Source organism: Mustela putorius, unplaced genomic scaffold, assembly GCF_011764305.1.
Source record: "Mustela putorius furo isolate JIRA1106 unplaced genomic scaffold, ASM1176430v1.1 tig00001075_pilon_pilon_pilon, whole genome shotgun sequence".
NCBI lineage: Eukaryota > Metazoa > Chordata > Mammalia > Carnivora > Mustelidae > Mustela > Mustela putorius.
Genome location: NW_025421560.1, coordinates 4,178,772 through 4,197,836, shown reverse-complemented (window position 1 = coordinate 4,197,836; position 19,065 = coordinate 4,178,772). Strand labels below are relative to the sequence as shown.

General features: G+C 40.5%; 2 protein-coding genes across 15 annotated transcripts in view; one reads left to right on the top strand and one right to left on the bottom strand.

The window, feature by feature from the left end:
- Nucleotides 1-7,283: 7,283 nt before the first annotated feature.
- On the bottom strand, nt 7,284-18,443 carry GGPS1 (geranylgeranyl diphosphate synthase 1). Of its 7 annotated transcripts, XM_045087274.1 has the most exons (6): nt 18,042-18,263; nt 16,148-16,235; nt 15,365-15,419; nt 14,346-14,438; nt 8,606-8,676; nt 7,284-8,368 (listed from the first exon to the last, which is right to left on the bottom strand). In XM_045087274.1, exons 4-6 carry the CDS (start codon nt 14,413-14,415, stop codon nt 7,607-7,609), a joined length of 903 nt encoding a protein of 300 aa, XP_044943209.1. In that variant the 5' UTR covers nt 14,416-14,438; nt 15,365-15,419; nt 16,148-16,235; nt 18,042-18,263; the 3' UTR covers nt 7,284-7,606. The 7 variants fall into 7 exon arrangements, with proteins under 7 accessions (XP_044943209.1, XP_004777805.1, XP_012904019.1 ...); XM_004777748.3 differs by lacking the exon at nt 15,365-15,419; XM_013048565.2 differs by lacking the exon at nt 16,148-16,235.
- A 163-nt stretch (nt 18,444-18,606) lies between these two features.
- The window catches only part of ARID4B (AT-rich interaction domain 4B), a 147,034-nt gene continuing 146,575 nt past the window's right edge, over nt 18,607-19,065 (top strand). For 4 of the 8 annotated variants that reach the window (XM_045087271.1, XM_045087270.1, XM_013048563.2 and 1 more), the window contains exon 1: nt 18,607-19,050. The gene's annotated coding sequence lies outside the window, so the exon portion shown is untranslated. The remainder of the gene's footprint in view (nt 19,051-19,065) is intronic. The other 4 variants (XM_004777744.3, XM_045087269.1, XM_004777742.3 and 1 more) reach the window with 2 other exon arrangements.

The window sequence follows — 19,065 nt, the reverse complement described above, 5'->3', positions numbered from 1 at the left end:
TTCTGCCTCCTGTGACGCATAGGACCATGAAGCATAGAGAAAAATATCAGATTTCTTTCCACAAGGAAAAAGCAAGGAGTGATTGCTGGGTAGACAAAAAATATATCATAGAGTCAACTCAATACCTCCTCAAATCTCTCCAATGATATTTTTGATTATGGTTTGTCTTATTATAAGGGTTTCTCTATTCTCTTAATTATTTCTGTTTCCTTTAAATGTTTAAATTTAAATTAAATGTTGTTGCCTTCTTTTCTTTCCTTTCATTTCCTTTCCTTTCCTTTTCCTTCCTTCCTTCCTTCCTTCCTTCCTTCCTTCCTTCCTTCCTACCCTGGTCTTTCTCTGTTATACGGCAGGTGCTCTATAAATGTGGGAGTTTCTGAGAAGGCTGCTTGATGGTAAGTCTCATTGTCATGTGAAAGGGAAGGGAACAGCCATCATGCTCCAGGAAGGCTCCCAAATGCCAAATAGAAGAGTGTGGCTGTTTGACACCAACACCTCTGCCAGTTGCCCAGATTCTCCCCAGAAACTGACTTCTAGCTCTCTAGAGAAGATGTCTCACCTTTTTTGCTTAGTGATATATAACTGGCAATGATGATTTAGCTTCTCCACTGGGGTACAAGAAAGAGGTAGTAGGAGGAGTGCATCCTTTTCTTTACAGACCATCAGTTAATGTTTTCATCCACATTTGTTTGTCCTTTCAAACTTCTGTGTTGGACAAGCACAACACTGTCTCAGTTTCTATTGGTGCTCTAACAGATCACCACAATTGAAGCGGCTTAAAACAACATAAATTAATTACATTTCAGTTCTGTAGAAGTCCAACACCTCTCCCTGGGCTAAAACCAAGGTGTCAGTGGGGCTGTGTTCCTATTGGAGGCTTCAGGCAATAATCTATTCCTTGCATTTTCTGGTTTCCAGAAGCCACTTGTATTCCATGGCTCATCGTCCCCTTCCTCCATCTTCATGGTCAGAAATGGTGTGTTGACTCCTTTCCGTATCACACCACTCTGACCTTGTTTCCATTCTCACATTTTCTCTGACTCTTCCTGCCTCCCTCCCTCTTCCACTTGGAAAAATCCTTGTATTACTTTGGTCCACCTGGGTCATTTAGGATAATCTCCGTATTTTAAGGTCATCTGATTAGCAACCTTAATTTCATCTGCAACTTTAATTCCCCTTTGCCATAGAATGTACCAAAATTACCGTTCTGGGGATGAGGACATGGATATCCTTGGTGGGGACATTATTCTGCTTATACGTCTGGTTCTACTGAACATTTGGATCCTATGTCAGCCCCAACCGCTTCCCTATGTATTTTCAGCTATGGCTTTATCCACAATGCTTTCATCAATCAGTCATCTGCTTTCTGTATTCCAGGAATTTTAAGATTTTATTTATTTGAGAGAAAGTGGGATACAGACCACAAGCAGAGGGGGAGGGGCCAAGGAAGAGGGAGAAGCAGACTCCCCACTGAGCTGGGAGCCCGATGCAGGGCTCAATCCCAGGACCCTGGGATCATGGCCTGAGCTGAAGGCAGACACTTAACTGACTGAGCCACTCAGGTGCCCAGTATATAGAGAGTTTTGCTGCACTCAATCACAGACTGTGATTTAATCAATTTATACTGGTGGACATTTGTTACTTTTTTCTATCATATATACTGCTGTAATAAATAAACATATTTTTACATACATTTTGTACACCTAAGGGGGTATATCTTAAGTATATATTGCCTACTCAAAAGGTAAAACAAGATCACCATGTGACTCAGCCAGCCACTCCACTTCTAGGATTTACCTGTCACTGTTGGCTTGAGCTGCTATAAAAAAATACCACAAACTAAGTGACTTAAACAACAGAAGTTTATTTTCTCCCAGTACTGGAGGCCCAAGTCCAAGGTTAAGGTGCCAGCCAATTTGATTCCTGGTGAGCACTTCTTTCCTGGCTTGCAGATGGCTCTCTTCTCACTGTGTCCTCACATGACAGAGAGAGAGAAAATAGCTTTCTCTTGTCTCTTTTATAAGGATACTAATCCTGTTAGATCAGGTCCCTTCTCTTATGACCTCATTTAAACATAATTATTTCTACAACATGACCACCAGCCCATAACATTACCTAAAAGAAATGAAAAACTACACGCACACAAAAACTTATATGCAAATGTTGACATTATTCATAATAGCCAAAAAGTAGGAACAACCCAAATGCCCATCAATTCAAAAAAGGATAAATAAAATGTGTTCTACCCATGCAATGGACTATAATTCAGACTTAAAAAGAAATGAAGTTGTGATCATGACCTGAACCAAAGACAGACACTTAACTGGACTGAGCCATCTAGGTGTCCCCCTCTACTGTTGACCTAGGTTTTTTTGTTATACTCTTATGTAGGTATGTAAGACAAGGCATAAGCTACTCAAGGGAAGTCCTTTGTTTTTGTTGTTTTGAAATTCAATCCATTTATTTAAATATATATTGTACATGAATTACAAATCTTCACTTCTCCCACTCTGCTAGAACTTTTCCGAAACAGCCTCCATTTCCTTCATCCTCTTTTCACAAGTAATGGAAGTTACTGTCTGTGCTTTGAAGGTTACAGCTGACAAACGCTTGTTCGTTGGTCTTCCTGGCTAAGTGCTCTGTAAGGCCAGTGGAGATCCTGTCAGAAATGTCTCTGAGGAGGAAGGTAGACACATCTCTGTGAAAAGATGCCCATTAATCAATGGTTATAAAGCATCCTACAAGCTTACCATTAAACATCTTCTATTGTTCATTAAACCAATTCTCAGATCCTCAGATCTAGTTTTCTTTACGTACAGCAACAAATATAATTCAAGGATAATCACTTGGTTATTCTCCTAAGGCATACAGTGCTTTACGGAGCACTGTATGCACATGGGGTACATGGGTGGCTTAGTCAGTTGAGCATCTGACTCATGGTTTGGGCTCAGGTCATGATCTGAGTTGTGGGATCGAGTTCAGCATGGAGTCTGCTTGGGATTCTCCCTCTCCTCTCCCAAATAAATACATAAAATACAACCTTAAAAAAAAAGGACACTTGTGTGGCTCACTTGGTTAGGCATCTGCCTTCGGCTCAGGTCATGATCCCAGATTGAATCCTGCATCAGGCTCCTTGCTCATTGGGGAGCCTGCTTCTCCCTCTACTTCTGCCCCTCCCCCTGGTCATTCTCACTCCCTGTCTAATAAATAAAATCTTATAAAAAAAGAATTTTCATAATATAGCAGCTAGTGCTACAGGTGTTTTCCAAACATCTCTGTGAAAAGATGCCCATTAATCAATGGTTATAAAGCATCCTACACAATTAACTTGAACTCATGGGTTAACACTGAAACTTACATTACCAACATTATTGTTTAATGCACTACTATATATTTTACTAGCTAGTATATAGTAAAAATAAACCATACCACCTATTAAGGTCCAGTATATTTAGTCACATAAAATGTGAGGCATTTATATTAGTGAAATAACCAGAGAAAGTCTGTAGTAGCCAGCTGGAGGTGAGGGCAATTTGAAGAGAGGAACACCAATTGTGTTCTATCTGAATTCACATGACTGTGGAATCCATTATCAGTCTTTTTCTCTACTGTAACCACTAAGTATCAGATTTGTAGGTATGGCAACAAAGCCTGTTCTAATGACAAGGAAAATGCAAAGTAAGGGTCAGATAACAGACATCTCAAAGGACAAATCAGGGCACCTAGGTGGCTCAGTTGGTTGAACATCTGCTTTCAGCTCAGGTCATGATCCCGGAGTCCTGGGATTGAGCACCATGTCAGGCTCCCTGCTCTGCTTTTCCCTCTCTCCTGCTGCTTAGGCTTTCTCTCTCTCTCCCTCTTGCTCTATCTCAAATAAATAAAATCTTTTTTTTTTCATTTTTTATTTTTTAAAAAAGGATGATCTCGTTGCCCGAGTGGTTCAGTCAGTTAAACGTCTGACTTTGGCTCAGGTCATGATCCCAGGGTCCTGGGATCGAGCCCCGCACTGGGCTCTGTGCTCAGTGGGGAGCCTGCGTCTCTCTGTGCCTGCTTATGCTCTCTCTGACAAGTAAATAAAATCTTAGGGGGGAAAAAAGGACGAAGCTGTAGGACTTGGGAGGACTGGATAGATGGAGATGAGGGTAAACAAATCACACTCCTGGATCATTTGAAGCATGAAGATGGTGACAGACAAGGCAGAGGTAGAAGTGGTTTCATTCCATTGTTTGGATTGGTAGAGGGATCGAAGGGAAGTATAGGTTGGTTGTATGTTATTTCAGGGTGATGATGGAAAGCTCAAATGAATAGGCAGTTACAGAACTTGAATTTGAGCGCACGCTTTGGATAAAATGGTTCTCATGGACAAAACAATAAGGAGTCTAAGAATCCTTTCAGAAGGGAACAGAGCACTGAGTAAGAATCACTTGAGAGGTAGAACCACATTAACTTAAGAGCTAACATTTTAAGTTTATGATATCTTTTTACACTTTTTAATGGAACCCTTGAGAGGTGAGAGATTAGTTTCAAGTAGATTTACTCATTATAAATATTTATTAAGTGCTTCTGGGAATACAAGGGTGAGTAAGTCACAGACTTTGCCCTTAATGAGTTTCCAGTGTAATGGGAGACAAGTAAACAAGTAATTAGGGGCCCTGATTCCAGAACCAACAATGCTGTTTAGTAACTGGCTATTTACTTACTAGTCTCCATCACAGAAAAATCATGAAGTTTAGGAATAGTGTCTTTATCACTCTTACATCTCCAAACCCTAGTGTAGATAGATCTAGCACATAGGCGCTCAGGAAATATTCTAAATGAATTAAATGAAAATATTTAAGTCTCAGCAATTATGAGTACTACTTCATGGCATGTTCTGCCATAAGCTGTGTGGGGAGAGTGGTGTTAGGAAATATGGTTAGTGAATAGTGGGTTGGAGATCAGATTTTAGGAAGTCTTACATGTTATGCCAAGGGATTTATAGGTGGCATACTGAGGATTCAAAGAGAATGTCAGAGGGGAGCCTGGGTGGCTCGGTTGGTTATCCAGCTCTTGGTTCTAGCTTAGGTCATGATCTCACAGGGAGTGGAATCAGCCCCGCGTTGGGCTGTCAGAGCACACCATGGAATCCGCTTCAGATTCCTTCTCTCACTCCCCCTCTGTTCCTCCCCACTCATGTGCTCTATCTCCCTAAAAATAAATACCACCCCCCCCCCCGCCAAAACCCAACCAAACCAAAGAGAATATAAAACATGGGAATGACAATCAGATTTATGCTTTGGAAAGAACACCTTGGTTGGAGTGTATGTTCTTATAATAGTGCTTTCAAAACTTTTAAACATATTTAAGTATGCACATAGAATGGGAGGCTGGCTGTATAGGACGTGCTTTTTCAAGGTCCTGGCTCTGCTCAACAAATGCTTGAACAAATCATCTGGTACCCAAAAGGTACTTCATCTAAGTACATTTCCTTCCTCTGAATACAAATCTTGAGGATATAATGCAGAGGACTTAATAGGCCCTCAAGAGGCAAAAAGGGAGGGAAACAAGAACGGGAGGGGTTCTTTGGGCTTATGGCATGAGCACAAACAATTTTCCTTGAGTTGAAAGGCCGACAGACCTAAGAAGTAGAGAGGAAGAAAGTTTGCAGAGTTTCCATTAACTGGGAAAAGAGTGGAAAGAAGCAATAGACATTAGAATGACAAATGTGAAAACTCCCATCAGGGTTAGATAAATAAAAGGTCTTATTGAGGCCTTAACATGTTAACCTGCAATGGTGGTAGGAGCTGTTGTGGAAACACTCCCCAACAGCACTGAGCAAGTTGGAGGAACAAAGATGGGGGTGGTTGGATGCAACCAGGACTGGGAACTGGCAGGATGAGAAGGACCTGAGGAAAGTGATCTGAGAAAGCCCCTAAATGGCTGCCGGAAATGAATGACTGTTGGGCATAGGTCAAGAAGGGAAGGAAGTCAAGTTGGAAGTTAACAAAGTGGAAGAGAGTAGAATAGAGAAAAGCTAATGGATTTAAAATCTCGCTGAAAATTATTTATGACAACATAATTTAGCTTTCATTCTTTTGGCTTTGGCAAGGAAAAAAGTCAATTTATTTTTTGAACCTCTATAGACTAGAAAATAGGAAAATATTTCAAAATTACAGGTCTTCTACATCCAAAATCCAGGTTACTTTGGTTCCAAGACATTCCTTTAAGCAGAAAAAAAATACTGTAGTTTAAACCTAAGTAGATAAATTAATATATTTTTACTAGATTTAAAGTACTCTTACATTGTTCTTCTGTATTGACAACTGTGATTATAGTTCAAGGTGAAAAGAATAGACTTTTGATTACTTAATGGATAAAATGACTCTTTTTGTAAGACTCCAATTCAAGGTCAAGCACTTCTGTCCTTGACCAAGACCAGATACAAATGACAAAGGAATCATGAATAGCACCAGGCCAAAATTAATTTGATTAGGTAAGGAATAATCAACTTAAGCAGCTTTCATCTTAAAGGTAAATATTTTGTTTATATAGTTAGCATTAGATCTTTTTGACTAATCTTTAAGTTTTTAAGTAATGGATTCATAAACACAGTTCAAATTTCCATAATGCAGCATAAATACCCATGATTTTCAATTAAAATGGAAGACTCAAATTATCTTAAAAACTAGTGAAGGTACTACCCAACTCTTCAAAGGTTGGGTTGAGGGCTTCAGTGAGATTTTTTTCATGCAAGTTCTTAGTGATTAAATCTGCCAAAACATATAATGGAACCAAACAAGCAATATGCAACGTTTCTGGAAAAGTTTCATTTGGGGAGGTCAGCAACACTTGTAAACTAAGGAATCAGGGTTTTTCACCTTTTGTTTCTTCTCAAATGGAAAGACATTGCTGTATCCAGGTATCAATCTGTTTTGGGGATACAAATTATAAGGAAAAAAATGAATGAATTTGGACTAGTGTATAAATTTCATTAAGTGGAGTCTCCCTGGTTAAAAAGCAGAATTTGCTGGGCAGGGAGGAAGAAAAAAAAGGAAGGGGGTAAGAAAAAAAGACTAATGCACTTAATGCTTATCAAGGTCAGCTTTTTCATGGAAGACTTTAGTGAGGGAGTTTCCAAGAAGAGACCGAGATATTATAAGTAACAACATTTAGGAAGAGGAGGTCCAGTGGTCTTTGGGCCAGCTCGCTACAGAAACTGGTCCCAAGGAGTCACTGACTTGAAACTGGAGTAAACGAATGGGAAATTGTCCATATAGCACAGTTAGGAAGTATCTGGATAAAAATTCCTGGAAGCTGAAGTCTTCTTTATTGACAGAATCAACAGAACATTTGTGGCAGTTGTCCATAAGGTCCAGACATAGCACATTCTGACATTCAAATCAGACCTACTTAAATGTGGCCCGTTTTGATTCTTTCAACTTTGTACTATGATGATTATCTATACAAAGGGGTTCTAAATCAAAACCACCTCATTTACATCACCCTCATTTATTCGGTTTGTGGAGAGTGACAGCTTGGTCCAAATTTTTTAAAAAGTGATAGGCTAAAAGACAAAAAAATAGTCAACTGCAATAAGCTACCAGGTCTAAATGGAAATGGCTTAATATTATTCATTCTCTTCTTTGAACATTTTGCTTAAGTGCTTAATTAGGGCTACAAGCTCAGGGTTCCCACCACGTGCATCGATTTGTTTATAGGCTTTAGATTCAAGCTCTTTAAGAGTACTCCGAGTGTATTCAAAAGAACCTACATCCTCAAGATAATGTACACAGTATTTTTTAATATCTACATTCTCGGTTCTCTGACGCAAGATATTCTGCACTTGCGTGCTTTCAGGCCTCGACCAAATAGCATGAATAGTAGGGAAGGAGAACTTTCCCTCTGTTAGATCTTCACAAAAGCTTTTGTTTTCACTATATTCTTTGGAGTGTAGATTAGCATAATCATCCCTAATTTGGAAAAAGAGCCCCAGTGTATTAAGCAGTGGCTTTAGATCTTCTTTGTAGTCAGAGAACAACTGCATGAGACCTACTGCTAATCCGAAGAGTCCACCTGTCTTCTGCAGCACCATTGCTTTATATTCTTCTTCAGTGGGACAAGTGTAATTATCCCTCCAATAAATATCTAGACCTTGTCCCTGATGGAGTTCCAAAAGCTGGTGGGTGAAAAGCTTCACTGCATCTGGGTGATTAAGGGTTAAGACTTTCTCAAGGCCAAGGAAATATACATAATTGGCAGAATTGATGACAGATGGAATTCCATAGATGCTGTGTGCCACTGGAAAGCCACGTCGGAGTTTTGAGTTGTCTTCGATATCATCGATGAGCAAACTGGCATTATGCAACATTTCTGTCACTTCAATGATAATCTACAAAAAAGACAAGTGACAATTTCATTTTATTTGACCTATTCAAAACAGCTTATAAATACTTAACAGATTACAAGAGTCTCAGATTTCTTAGTTTTTTGTAATGAATAATTATTTAGCAACCTCAATATAAAACAATACATGTATCCACATTAAACTCATTAAGAGCAACAGTATTTTACGTCACATCTATTAATTTGTTAGGGATTAAGAATGACGTTAGAATTGCCTAAATACCTGTAGTTTGTCTTCTGGAACTTTTAGCCAATGATTAAATGCCTGTGAAAGTTTGGTTCTCACTTGTTTACCTGAAATTAAAGAATAAAATTTGGCAATAAAATTAATATTTCAGTTATTAAAAAAAAACATTCAGAAACTTCCTTGGAAACTGTTCAGACTTGAATCCAGCCCCATCACTGCTGGGCCCTCCCTAACGCCCCCTCTACCAAAATTCGCATTCTGAAAGCTCATGGTCTTTTGAAATCAGGGCATTCAAGGAGATCCTAAAGTATGCAAATGGCCCATTAGTAAGCCCACTCCTTTCATCTTAACTTGTATCAACAATTTTGGAATGAAATGTGGGCATTTTAGGAACTATGATCTAATTCATTCCTTTTCTGAAAAATAAGTCAGCCTAGTCAGTGGCAGTTAGTCAGCAATGTCTGTTTTCAGAGAACTGTAGGTATTTCTAATAAAATGTACTTTGCTATTGAATTCAATAAAATATCACAAAATTACCTCTTAAAATTATCTACCATTTCTTTAAATTAAGGTTTTAGAGACTGTATAACTCTGCTTCTTTCCTATCAAAAAATGAGATGACCATTCCCTGAAGTATTCCCTTTCAGCATTCCAGTTTAGTCAAAAGTTAATCTTTTTATTTTGACTAGGGCCATTAGTTTTTCAATATTATCATTTTCTTACATGGAAAGCTCAAGAGGTTTTTGGGTAGTAGTTATCAATAGAAGTCATTTTTGCCCAAATATAAAGGAATGGTAGAGAAAAACTCCAACCAGTTCTTTTAATAGCGTTCTACAAGCTTCCTGATAGAATGAATGCACAGTAACATCCTAATTTCAGATGGTTTTAGAAAAAGTTACATAAAAAGTTTCAGTGAACAAAAACAGTATTTTCTAAGACCTATCTATGTTTTCTCTGCACCAGTCACCCAAGCAAATGAATAAACTCTCATCCCATATCCAAATGAAAAAAAGTTGCACTTTTTGTGAGAAGTCTAAGAAAGAAGGATCTTTTAGGGTTCGAGAAGCAGTATTTTCTGTCTACTAACCTTTAAGGTGAGCATGGTCCGGGTAGCAGATATATAGTTTGTACTTTGATCTACTTTCCAGTTTAACAAAGGCCAATCTGAGCTATACTGACAAAGCACATCTGTGCAAAGTAACTGTATCGCTTTAAAAAACAAGTTTAGAAGATGAAGAACACAAAGAATCAATGTGGAGCCACATTTTTCCTTTTTGCTTTTGAATGTACATAGAAAAGAGCACATAAATGGCTTAACTTAAAAGTAATGTAGTTGTGTTTCAGTATTTTTTTTCCTTTAACCATAGTCTGGGGTCTGGGTTGATAGTTTTAAGGCCCCAAATAATTTCTAACAGGTGCTAGTCAAAGAGATCCCTCAAAATTAAAAGAAACACATGATAATTACCTTTCTTCTTTATTTATTTCTTAAAAATATTTATTTTAGAAGAAGAGTGTGTGAGTGGGGGTAGGGGCAGAGAGGGAGGGAAAGGACAAGCAAACTCTGTGCTGAATGTGGAGCCTGATGGCCATGACCCCAAGATCATGACCTGAGCCCAAGTCAAGAGTCTGATGCTCAACTGAGCCACCCAAGAACCCCCCAGTTACCTCTCCTCTTTTAAAGACTTTAACATTACTAATTCCCAGCTTGGGGACCTACCCTAGCGCAAATAAGTAAAAAAGTCATTTGACTTCACAAATTCCAGAAAATCCTAATACTAATAATTGCTAATTATTATAATCTTTTAATAGCAAGAGTAACTTTTCGACAGAATAAATGGCCTGGCTTACCTTTAAGTCACTTTAAGACTTAAAGTCCTGATATTATTCCTGATAGAATGAATGCACAGTAACATCCTAATTTCATTAGGAACTCTGAGTTCTCTTAAAAATCGGTTTATTATGCATAATGCAATTTCCTATCTCTTTTTAAAAGACTTTATTTATTTATTTATGGGGGGGAACTGCATGTTACAAGCAGAGGGGCAGGAAGAGGAGAGAATCTTAAGCAGACTCCTTGTGGAGCCTGATGAGGGATCAATCTCGTGACCCTAACTAAGATCATGACCTGAGCTGAAATCACAAGATGGACGCTTAACAAACTAAGCGGCCCAGACACCCCCCCATTTAAAAAAATTTTTTAACTTAAATTCAATTTAGTTAACACACACTGTATTATTAGTTTCTGGGGTAAAATTTAGTGATTCATCAGTTGCATATAACACCCAATGCTCATTATATCATGTGCCCTCCATACCTAATTCCCCTACTTCCTATTTCTTTTTAAAGATTTTTATTTATTTTTGTTTTGTAATTTATTTTTTAGATTCTATTTATTCATTTGAGATACAGAGGGAGACAGCACGAGTTGGGGGGAGGAGTTAAGGGAGAAGGAGAAGCAAACTCCCTGCTTGATGAGCAGGGTGCCTGACATGGGTCTTGATCCCAGGACCCCAGGATCATGAGCTGAGCCAAAGGCAGATGCTTAAATGACTGAGCCACCCAAGCACCACAAAGATTTTTATTTTTTAAGTAATCTCTACACCCAGCAGGGGGCTTGAATTTACAACCCCAAGAGTCACATGCTCCACTGAATGATTCAGCTAGGTGCTTCATAATTTTCTGTTTCTTTAGGAAAATCTTTTGAGGTTATATTCTATAATGGAACAAGATTGTATTAGATAGTAAAAAAGTGACATACCTAATGAGAGTTTTAAATGTTAAAATACTATAGGATAATGAGGATTAAATAAAAATGTTACAGAAGTTCATTATACAGGTAAACATTATTGCTAAAATTAGCTACAGATGGTCCCTGCTTTGCTTAGCAGAACAGGAGACACTCCTTAGATACTTCACAGCACTGATAACTGGCATGTTTTACCATAGCCCAGTTCTAGCCAGTGTCTGCAACCTTGTTACAAAGTAAGTCCAACAATGGTTAGAGTGCAGGAGAAACATCATCCTGTTTCTCAGCAGGACACCCTGAGATAAGTGTAGTTACTAGCTGCTGAATAAATCACTCAAAAGGGGTCTCTTGGCTTTTTCTTTTTTGGGGGGAAGTAGGTGGGGCAGAGGGAGAGAGAGAACCTGATCTCAAAATCAGATTCTGAAATCTGAGCTGAAATCAAGAGTCAAGATGCTTAATTGACTAAGCTAACCAGATGCCTCTTGGCTTTTTCTTAAAAAGCAGGCAACTTTTCATTATTCTTTTCTCTTAAAAAAAAAAAAAGATTTATTTGAGAGACAGCATATGCACATGTGCAATGGGGGTGAGGGGCAGGAGGAGAGAGAGAAGCACACTCTCTGCTGAGTGCAGAGCCCCAACATGGGGCTTGATCCCAGGACCCGGTACCATGACCTGAACTGAAGTTAGATGCTCAACCAATTGAGCCACCCAGGTGCCCCCCTAGCCAACTTTTTGAGCTGTACTTACAATAATTGTTTATGTAGTTATATATCAATAAAAAGCAGCACATGACAAGGGCAAGGCAATAAACGTTGTCTGCCCTGGGTACAGGCAATAAAGAGGTGTACTACCTTTAATGAATTAAAAAATAGTAACAGACCCTGGATGTCTTGAGTGGCTCAGTCAGTTGGGCATCTGCCCTCAGTGCAGGTCATGGTCTGGGGGTCCTGGGATTGAGCCCTGCATTGGGCTCCTTTCTCAGTGGGGAGCCTGCTTCTCTCCCTCTGACTGCTACTGCTTATGCTGTCTGTCAAATAAATAAAAACTTAAAAAAATAGTAACAGACTGACTAGTTTTTTAAAAAGTGTAAATTTTCTTTGTCCTTTGGATCTTGAGGATTTCATCTTTAATATGTTAGGATTTTAACTTTTAAGAAGCAGGATTTTATTTGTCTCTGGACTCATCATAGTGGAAGGTAATTTATATCTAACAAATTTAGGATCCTTTTATATTGCTTCTATAGTACTATGGAATATCTTTATGTTGTTAATTAGATTTCATTTAATAAGCTTTGGTGAGTTATTACTTTTTTTTAAAGATTTTATTTGGGTGGGGGACACATGCAGGGGGAGTGGGAGAGGGAGAAGCACACTTCTCGCTGAGCAGGGAGCTCCATGCAGGGCTTGATCCCACGACCCCAGGATCATGGCCCGATCCAAAGACGCCCTGGTTCCCTCCATTTTTCTGAAACACTGACATTAGCAGGTACATCTCCATGTAGGTCTGCCAGCATAGAAATGATGCTAATCATGATGGCCTTCAAGATGTAGCGGGGGAGCTACCACTCTTCAGCTTCTGATAACCATATTTATCCTCTCCAGGCTATAAAGAATAGAAACACACATAATACCACCGAGGTGTGTCCACAAAGAAAGGTGAGAACAGAAATGAAAAAGCGTTTATTGTGACTGATTTGAGAACATCACTAGTCTAAGGTTAGCTATCTTATGGGCTAAATAGGGTTTTAGGGTTGTCAACTAACTCACCATCTTTTATATCATTTCTACAAGAAAGTACATTCCAAGTTTCAAATAACAGGTCTGTGAATGAATTTTTGTTACAGGAACCCACCCCTATTATATATATGAGTTTTAACTTGCTATCACCATTTTCCAGACCAAGTTAAAAAAATAGCAAAATAAAACAAACATATACACGATTAGGCAGGTGTTACCGTAAGAAGCCAAGTTCAGGTGACCCATCTTTATATAAGAATAATGTGGGCCTTGTTTCCAAGTAATGTGACTTAGAGATGCAGTACTATTTGGCTCTTAAAGCAACTAGTAGCATAAGAAATGCAGTGTGTGGATGACAGTGGAAAACGTGAACATAGAAAGTAAAGCTTTTTGTTGTTACACAAATTGGCATAAAAGCCCCTGACACCTAAATAGTAGGGAATAGGATCGTGTGGCATCCCAAAACCTCCAATGGTGTACTCAAATGTTTTCAGTATTTTTTTTTTTTAGTTACGTTGTATAAACGGACATTTTTAAAAGGGTACTTCAAAAATATCCCCCCCCCTTTTTTTTTTAAATGTTTTTTTTTTTTTTTTTTTTTAAGATTTTATTTATTTATTTGACAGAGAGAGATCACAAGTAGGCAGAGAGGCAGGCAGAGAGAGGAGGAAGCAGGCTCCCTGCCGAGCAGAGAGCCCGATGCGGGACTCGATCCCAGGACCCTGAGATCATGACCTGAGCCGAAGGCAGCGGCTTAACCCACTGAGCCACCCAGGCGCCCCTATCCCCCCCCTTTTTAAGATTTTATTTATTTCTCAGAGAGAGAGCAGGGGGAGTGGCAGGCAGAAGGAGAAGCAGGCTCCTCACTGCCCGATCCGGGACGACCCCAAGTGAAAGGCAGATGCTTAAGCGACTGAGCCAGCCAGGCATGCCCAAAATAACCCCTTTAAGAACATAAAACTAAAATGTTCTATTTGTGGGTGCCTGGGTGGCTCAGTGGTTAAAGCCTCTGCTTTCGGCTCAGGTCATGATCCCAGGGTCCTGGGATCGAGCCTCACACTGGGCTCTCTCCTCCACTCTCTCTCTCTGCCTGCCTCTCTGCCTACTTGTGATCCGTCTGTCAAATAAATTAAAAAAAAAAAAAAAAAAAACTTAAAAAAATGTTCTATTTGTAATTTTCCTTGTATGCATCCCTTATTAAATAGGAAATCTTTTCTGTATGCTAGCATTTGAATGACCACAACTCTATCACAAGACCCTATAATGGATCTATGGACTATAACTAAACAGTTACCTGGTAACTGAAGTAAATACTTATAGGGTTCTAGAAGAATTCTTTGGACTGTTTCTTGAGTTTTCTCCATTGTTTTTAAACTTCAAAGCTGATCTGTGAATAAGGAGAAATAATAACTGAATTAATTTTGAGTTCCAAATGCAAAGCGATTTGTATATCAAGTTGTTTTTGTACAGGCAGACTTTCAGTATGTTGTATAAGAAAATGCTACATATATGAAATATTGAAACATGTAAGTAAAAGAAGCCCATCTTCAGAAAAGGCAAATCACAAACACAGAAAATAGACTGATAACTGCCTAGCACTGTGGTAGCAAGAAGAGGGAGTATGAAGTTTCTTTCTGTAGGAATTAAAATACTCTACAATTAGACTGTGGTGATGGTTGCACAACCCTATGAATATACTAAAATGTTAACTTTATATGGGTGAACCACACATGTAAATTATCTCATAAAAAAAAAAAAGAAAATCTTCAAGTGATTTCATTGGTCAGAGTATTCACCTGGGCTGTAAGTGATTTCCTCAGATACAAAACTTATACTAAACTAAGCCATTCTTATTTTACTCAACCATAAGGGCTTAAATTGTTGACATCAAATCAATGTCAAAACAAATACACAGAATTAGATACTTCTATATTTGACTGATTACATAAATTAGTAAACATATTTTCAATGAGCATTAGAATGAATAATATCTTAAAATATAAGGCGAAAACTTCTTATACTTTGTTTACAATCAATCCATTTAAGACGTACACTAACTTGAATACAATTATCAAAAATATTACCTTGTGTACACACACACACACACTTCCCTTGTAGTGATTTATTATTGGGAGTTTTACCTTCAGTGTTTTCTAGAATACCATTTGTGGCCTTCCTACCAAACTTTTTTACTGTTGAATCCAACCCCTACTTGGCTTCTTTGTATCTTTTGCTATTTTTATTTGTCCTTATCTTAGGAATATACTTTTCTAATTACTCTGACATCTTGGCACATTTTAGGTGGCTTCTTACCTTTATCTTCTTTCTTTTGCTTCTATAACAATGGTTTGGTCTTTAGGATCATGAACTGAAAGGATCAAAAAGTGTGTTTTCTGTAATCTCCTCTTAAGTAACAAGGAGAAACAATCCTCAGAACTGAGTACTCCAGCAAAGGAAATCATCTTAGCAATATGACCTCAAAGAGAAACATTTCATGTAGAAATGGAATGCCTTGACTGCTCTGATTGACACCTGCCTTGACTGACAATTAATACCCAGTATGTCACAGGGGAAAAAAAAGGTTCAGAAAATATTTTGAAATTATCTAAAAACTAGTAACCTCTTATCTCTACTGTTTAAACTCTTGACATGTTGCCTCATTTTTTTTTCCTTCTTCTTAGATTTTGTCTATTTATTTGTCATAGAGAGAGAGATAGAGCGCACAAGCAGAGGGAACAGCAGGCAGAGAGAGAAGCAGGCTCCCTGCTGTGCAAGGAGCCCAATGTGGGACTCGATCCCAGGACCCTAGGATCATGACCAAAGCCGAAGGCAGATGCTTAACCAGATATCCTGACATATTACTTCATTCTTAAGAGATCAGAAAAAGAAAAGATGACAAGCAGGAAGAATAATCATTTAAATAAGATTATTAAACAGAATTAAAGGTAGGATAAACAAAAAAAGGGATCTTATTTATATATTTCTGCATTTTAAACAGTTGGTAGCCATCTCTTCCATAACAGGTTGAGAGCAATAATCATGTTTATCTTTTTTCACAACCTCCAGAACACACTTAACTTGAAATAATGAGTCTACCTTTCAAGAACTCTTTTGTCTTCATATGGAGGCAAGTATACTCTTGCCCAGAAGTCAGAGCTAACCACCTTTGTTCCAATTCTTAAGGCTTTGGTTGATGCCATTAAAAAACAAAAAATATGCATTATAAATTTTTTAAAATTATCTTTTTAGCAAAGATTTTATTTATTCATTTGAGAGAGACAGAAGAGGGAACACAAGCAGGGGGAGTAGGAGAGGGAGAAGCAGGCTTCCACTGAGCAGGGAGCCCGGTGCAGGGCTCGATCCCAGGACCCTGAGACTGTGACCCGAGCTGAAGGCAGACACTTAATGACTGAGCCACCCAGGTGCCCCTAATTTTTAAAAATTACCGTAAGAAACTCTTAATAAGTGAATTCATGTTCCTTTCCTACAGGATGTTTATACACAAGTATTCTCAGTAGTGGGGAAACACAGGAACCTTAATTTTTCTACATATTGAAAAGTAATCTATTTTGTGTCTTCTTAAATCTCAGGGTTTCTACATACAGCAGCCTATACCCTACCTGCTTCCTCACCCTCCCCCCTTTTAATGCAAAGCTTCCTATTATGGCTGGAAATTTCAGTCATCAGGTAGGTACTAGACTCCAACATAAAGAGGCATTAGTGTTACATAAAATCAACTATCTTGTTTTTAGACTGAATAACTACAGGATGCCTCTGTGAGAGAGTCTGAAACTACTCACTTTCAAAACTGGAAAACTGCCTTTAATTTGTTCATACAATTGATGGATGAATATTAACATAAAAATAACTGTCCCCCCTGTATGGACTACTACTGACATAATCTGGTTGGGCTCCCTGCATTTGCCCCTCTAATGCAGATCTCTACTCTTCGGCCAGCAAAATTCAGATCTGGCCCTATTTCCCAACCAACTGAGAACCCTTCGGAGACATCCCTTTGCTCTTAGGTAAGAACACACTCCCTAACAAACTGTCTGGAAGACTGGGCTACTCCCGCCTCCCCCACCCCCAGCTTCAGTTCTTCACACTTTATTATCATCATTTTTGTTATTATAACTAACTATGTTATTATAACTAACTATGCTAGTTCTTCACAATTTAAAATCTCTCTCTAGATACAAGGCTCCCAAGATGTTATTTTTTTCCGCCTGGAAAGTTCTTTCCCTATTAACTCCTGCTAACCCACCCTGGGCTCGATCTTCACTCTGCTTCCCTTAAGTCGAATTCCCTATTTCAAATAATCACGTAACTCTCCTTCGCAGCACTCACCACTTTTACCAACTTCACACCCACTTGTGGGTCCATTTTACTCCCGTCCGTACCGTTTTCCAGACGGCAGGCGCCCAATAAGCACGGGAAGGACTAAATGAACCTCATGGTTCTAACGCGCTGGAGGATGAAATCAGGGCATAAACTTGCAGTATAAAAAGTCAGAATACCGTGCAAGTTGCTTTTTGTTTTTTTAAAGGGAATGATCTGATTTCAAAATTGCTAAGTGGTGCCAGACGAGTATCAGCGTAGCTGGAAACGCAGAACGGATCCTTTCACTCAAACCCCGGGAGGTGACAGACCTGAACAAAACTGCCCGAGCTACAGGCAGCGGATTTAAGTAACTTCGAGGCAGATTTTTCGCAGAGACTTGGCCAAAGCGCTTCCCGGCGCTCCTCTGCTAGTCAGAGCCCGCAGGGCCGGTGAGGTTCCCGCTTCCTCTCGGCCGGGATGCCCCCTTCCGCGCTACGAGGTCACCCTCCGCTCCTCCCCTTCTCCAGCGAGGATGGAAAATTCATACACAATCCGGTTCAGCATCCGGGTCCTCACCCTCCTTTCTTTCTTTCCCCTCGACCCCGCCTTCCCGCCTCCCCCGCCCTCACTCCCATCCGGGTCCCCCCCGGCCGCCACCACAGCCGCTCACGGTTCAACGGTGAGATCACAACTTTCGCTCCGCCGGCCCGGGCGTAGTAGTGCCCAGCATCAACTTCCCACTTTATAGTTCAAAGCAACGCTCCGCCTGACGCCTACATGGATCCCTCCCCCTACTTCACCACAGAACTCTCCGCCCTCCTCAGCCGCCAGCGACCCCGCATCACTCGGTGCAAGAAAATGCGCCATCCCGGTCACACTGCGCAGGCGTCGTTGCCGCCTCCCCACTGCTTTGTGTCCCCGCCCCTTCCCCCTCCCCCCGCTACTTGCCTCACGCCGACGCGGGGCATTGCGGGTTTTGCAGTTCTCCTGGGCAAAGGCTTTCGCATTGGCCCTAGAGGTTGGACTACATTTCCCGGGAAGCTTTGAGGAGTAACTTTCTGTTTCCATAGAAGTGGTGGGAAAATGGCGTCGTTGTTTGTATCCCGGGGACCAATAAGAATAGGGGGTGGGCGGGTTCTAAAGAATGCTAACCAATCCGAGGTCGTCTGAGGGGCCATCCGGGAAAGAGGTAGGGGAGGGGAAAATATCTAGGGGAGGGGAGAAAGAAGGGAGGGGGGGATCTTGGGGTGGGGGGGGGAAGCGATGTTTGCCCGTCAGTCGAGTCCGGAGTGAGGAGCTTGGGCGCCGGAGCGGAGGGAGACTCTAGAGCTGAAGCTTGCCGCCGCCACGGCCACCGCCTGGACCTTTGCCCGGAGGGAGCCGCAGAGGGTCTGGCGCCGCCGTCCTCTGGAGGGCAGTGCGATCCGGGGCCCGGACCTCCAGTCCGGGAGGGATTTTTCGTCGTCCCCCCCCCTCCCCCCAGCGAGGGAGCCCGAGCGGCCGCCAAACAAAGGTACCAGTCGCCGCCGCGGGAGGAGGAGGAGCCGGAGCTTCAGCCTCAGCAGCCGCTGGACCCGCCGCCCTTCTTCCCCCATCTCTCCCCCGGGCCTGCTGGTTTTGGGGGGGAGCCGGGGAGGGAACTCTGGACGTGCCAGGGTGAGAGCTCGCCTCCGCCGAAGGTAGGGGCATTTTCT

What these genes read in the sequence shown, in the direction of transcription:
- GGPS1 (XM_004777750.3), bottom strand. Translation starts at nt 14,415, where the DNA reads ATGGAGAAAACTCAAGAAACAGTCCAAAGAATTCTTCTAGAACCCTAT. An exon ending in GTATTTACTTCAGTTACCAG is followed by an intron (nt 8,677 to 14,345) that starts GTAACTGTTTAG and finishes CTTTAATTTCAG; the next exon opens with GTAAACAAGTGAGAACCAAA. An exon ending in TTCCAGAAGACAAACTACAG is followed by an intron (nt 8,369 to 8,605) that starts GTATTTAGGCAA and finishes TCTTTTTTGTAG; the next exon opens with ATTATCATTGAAGTGACAGA.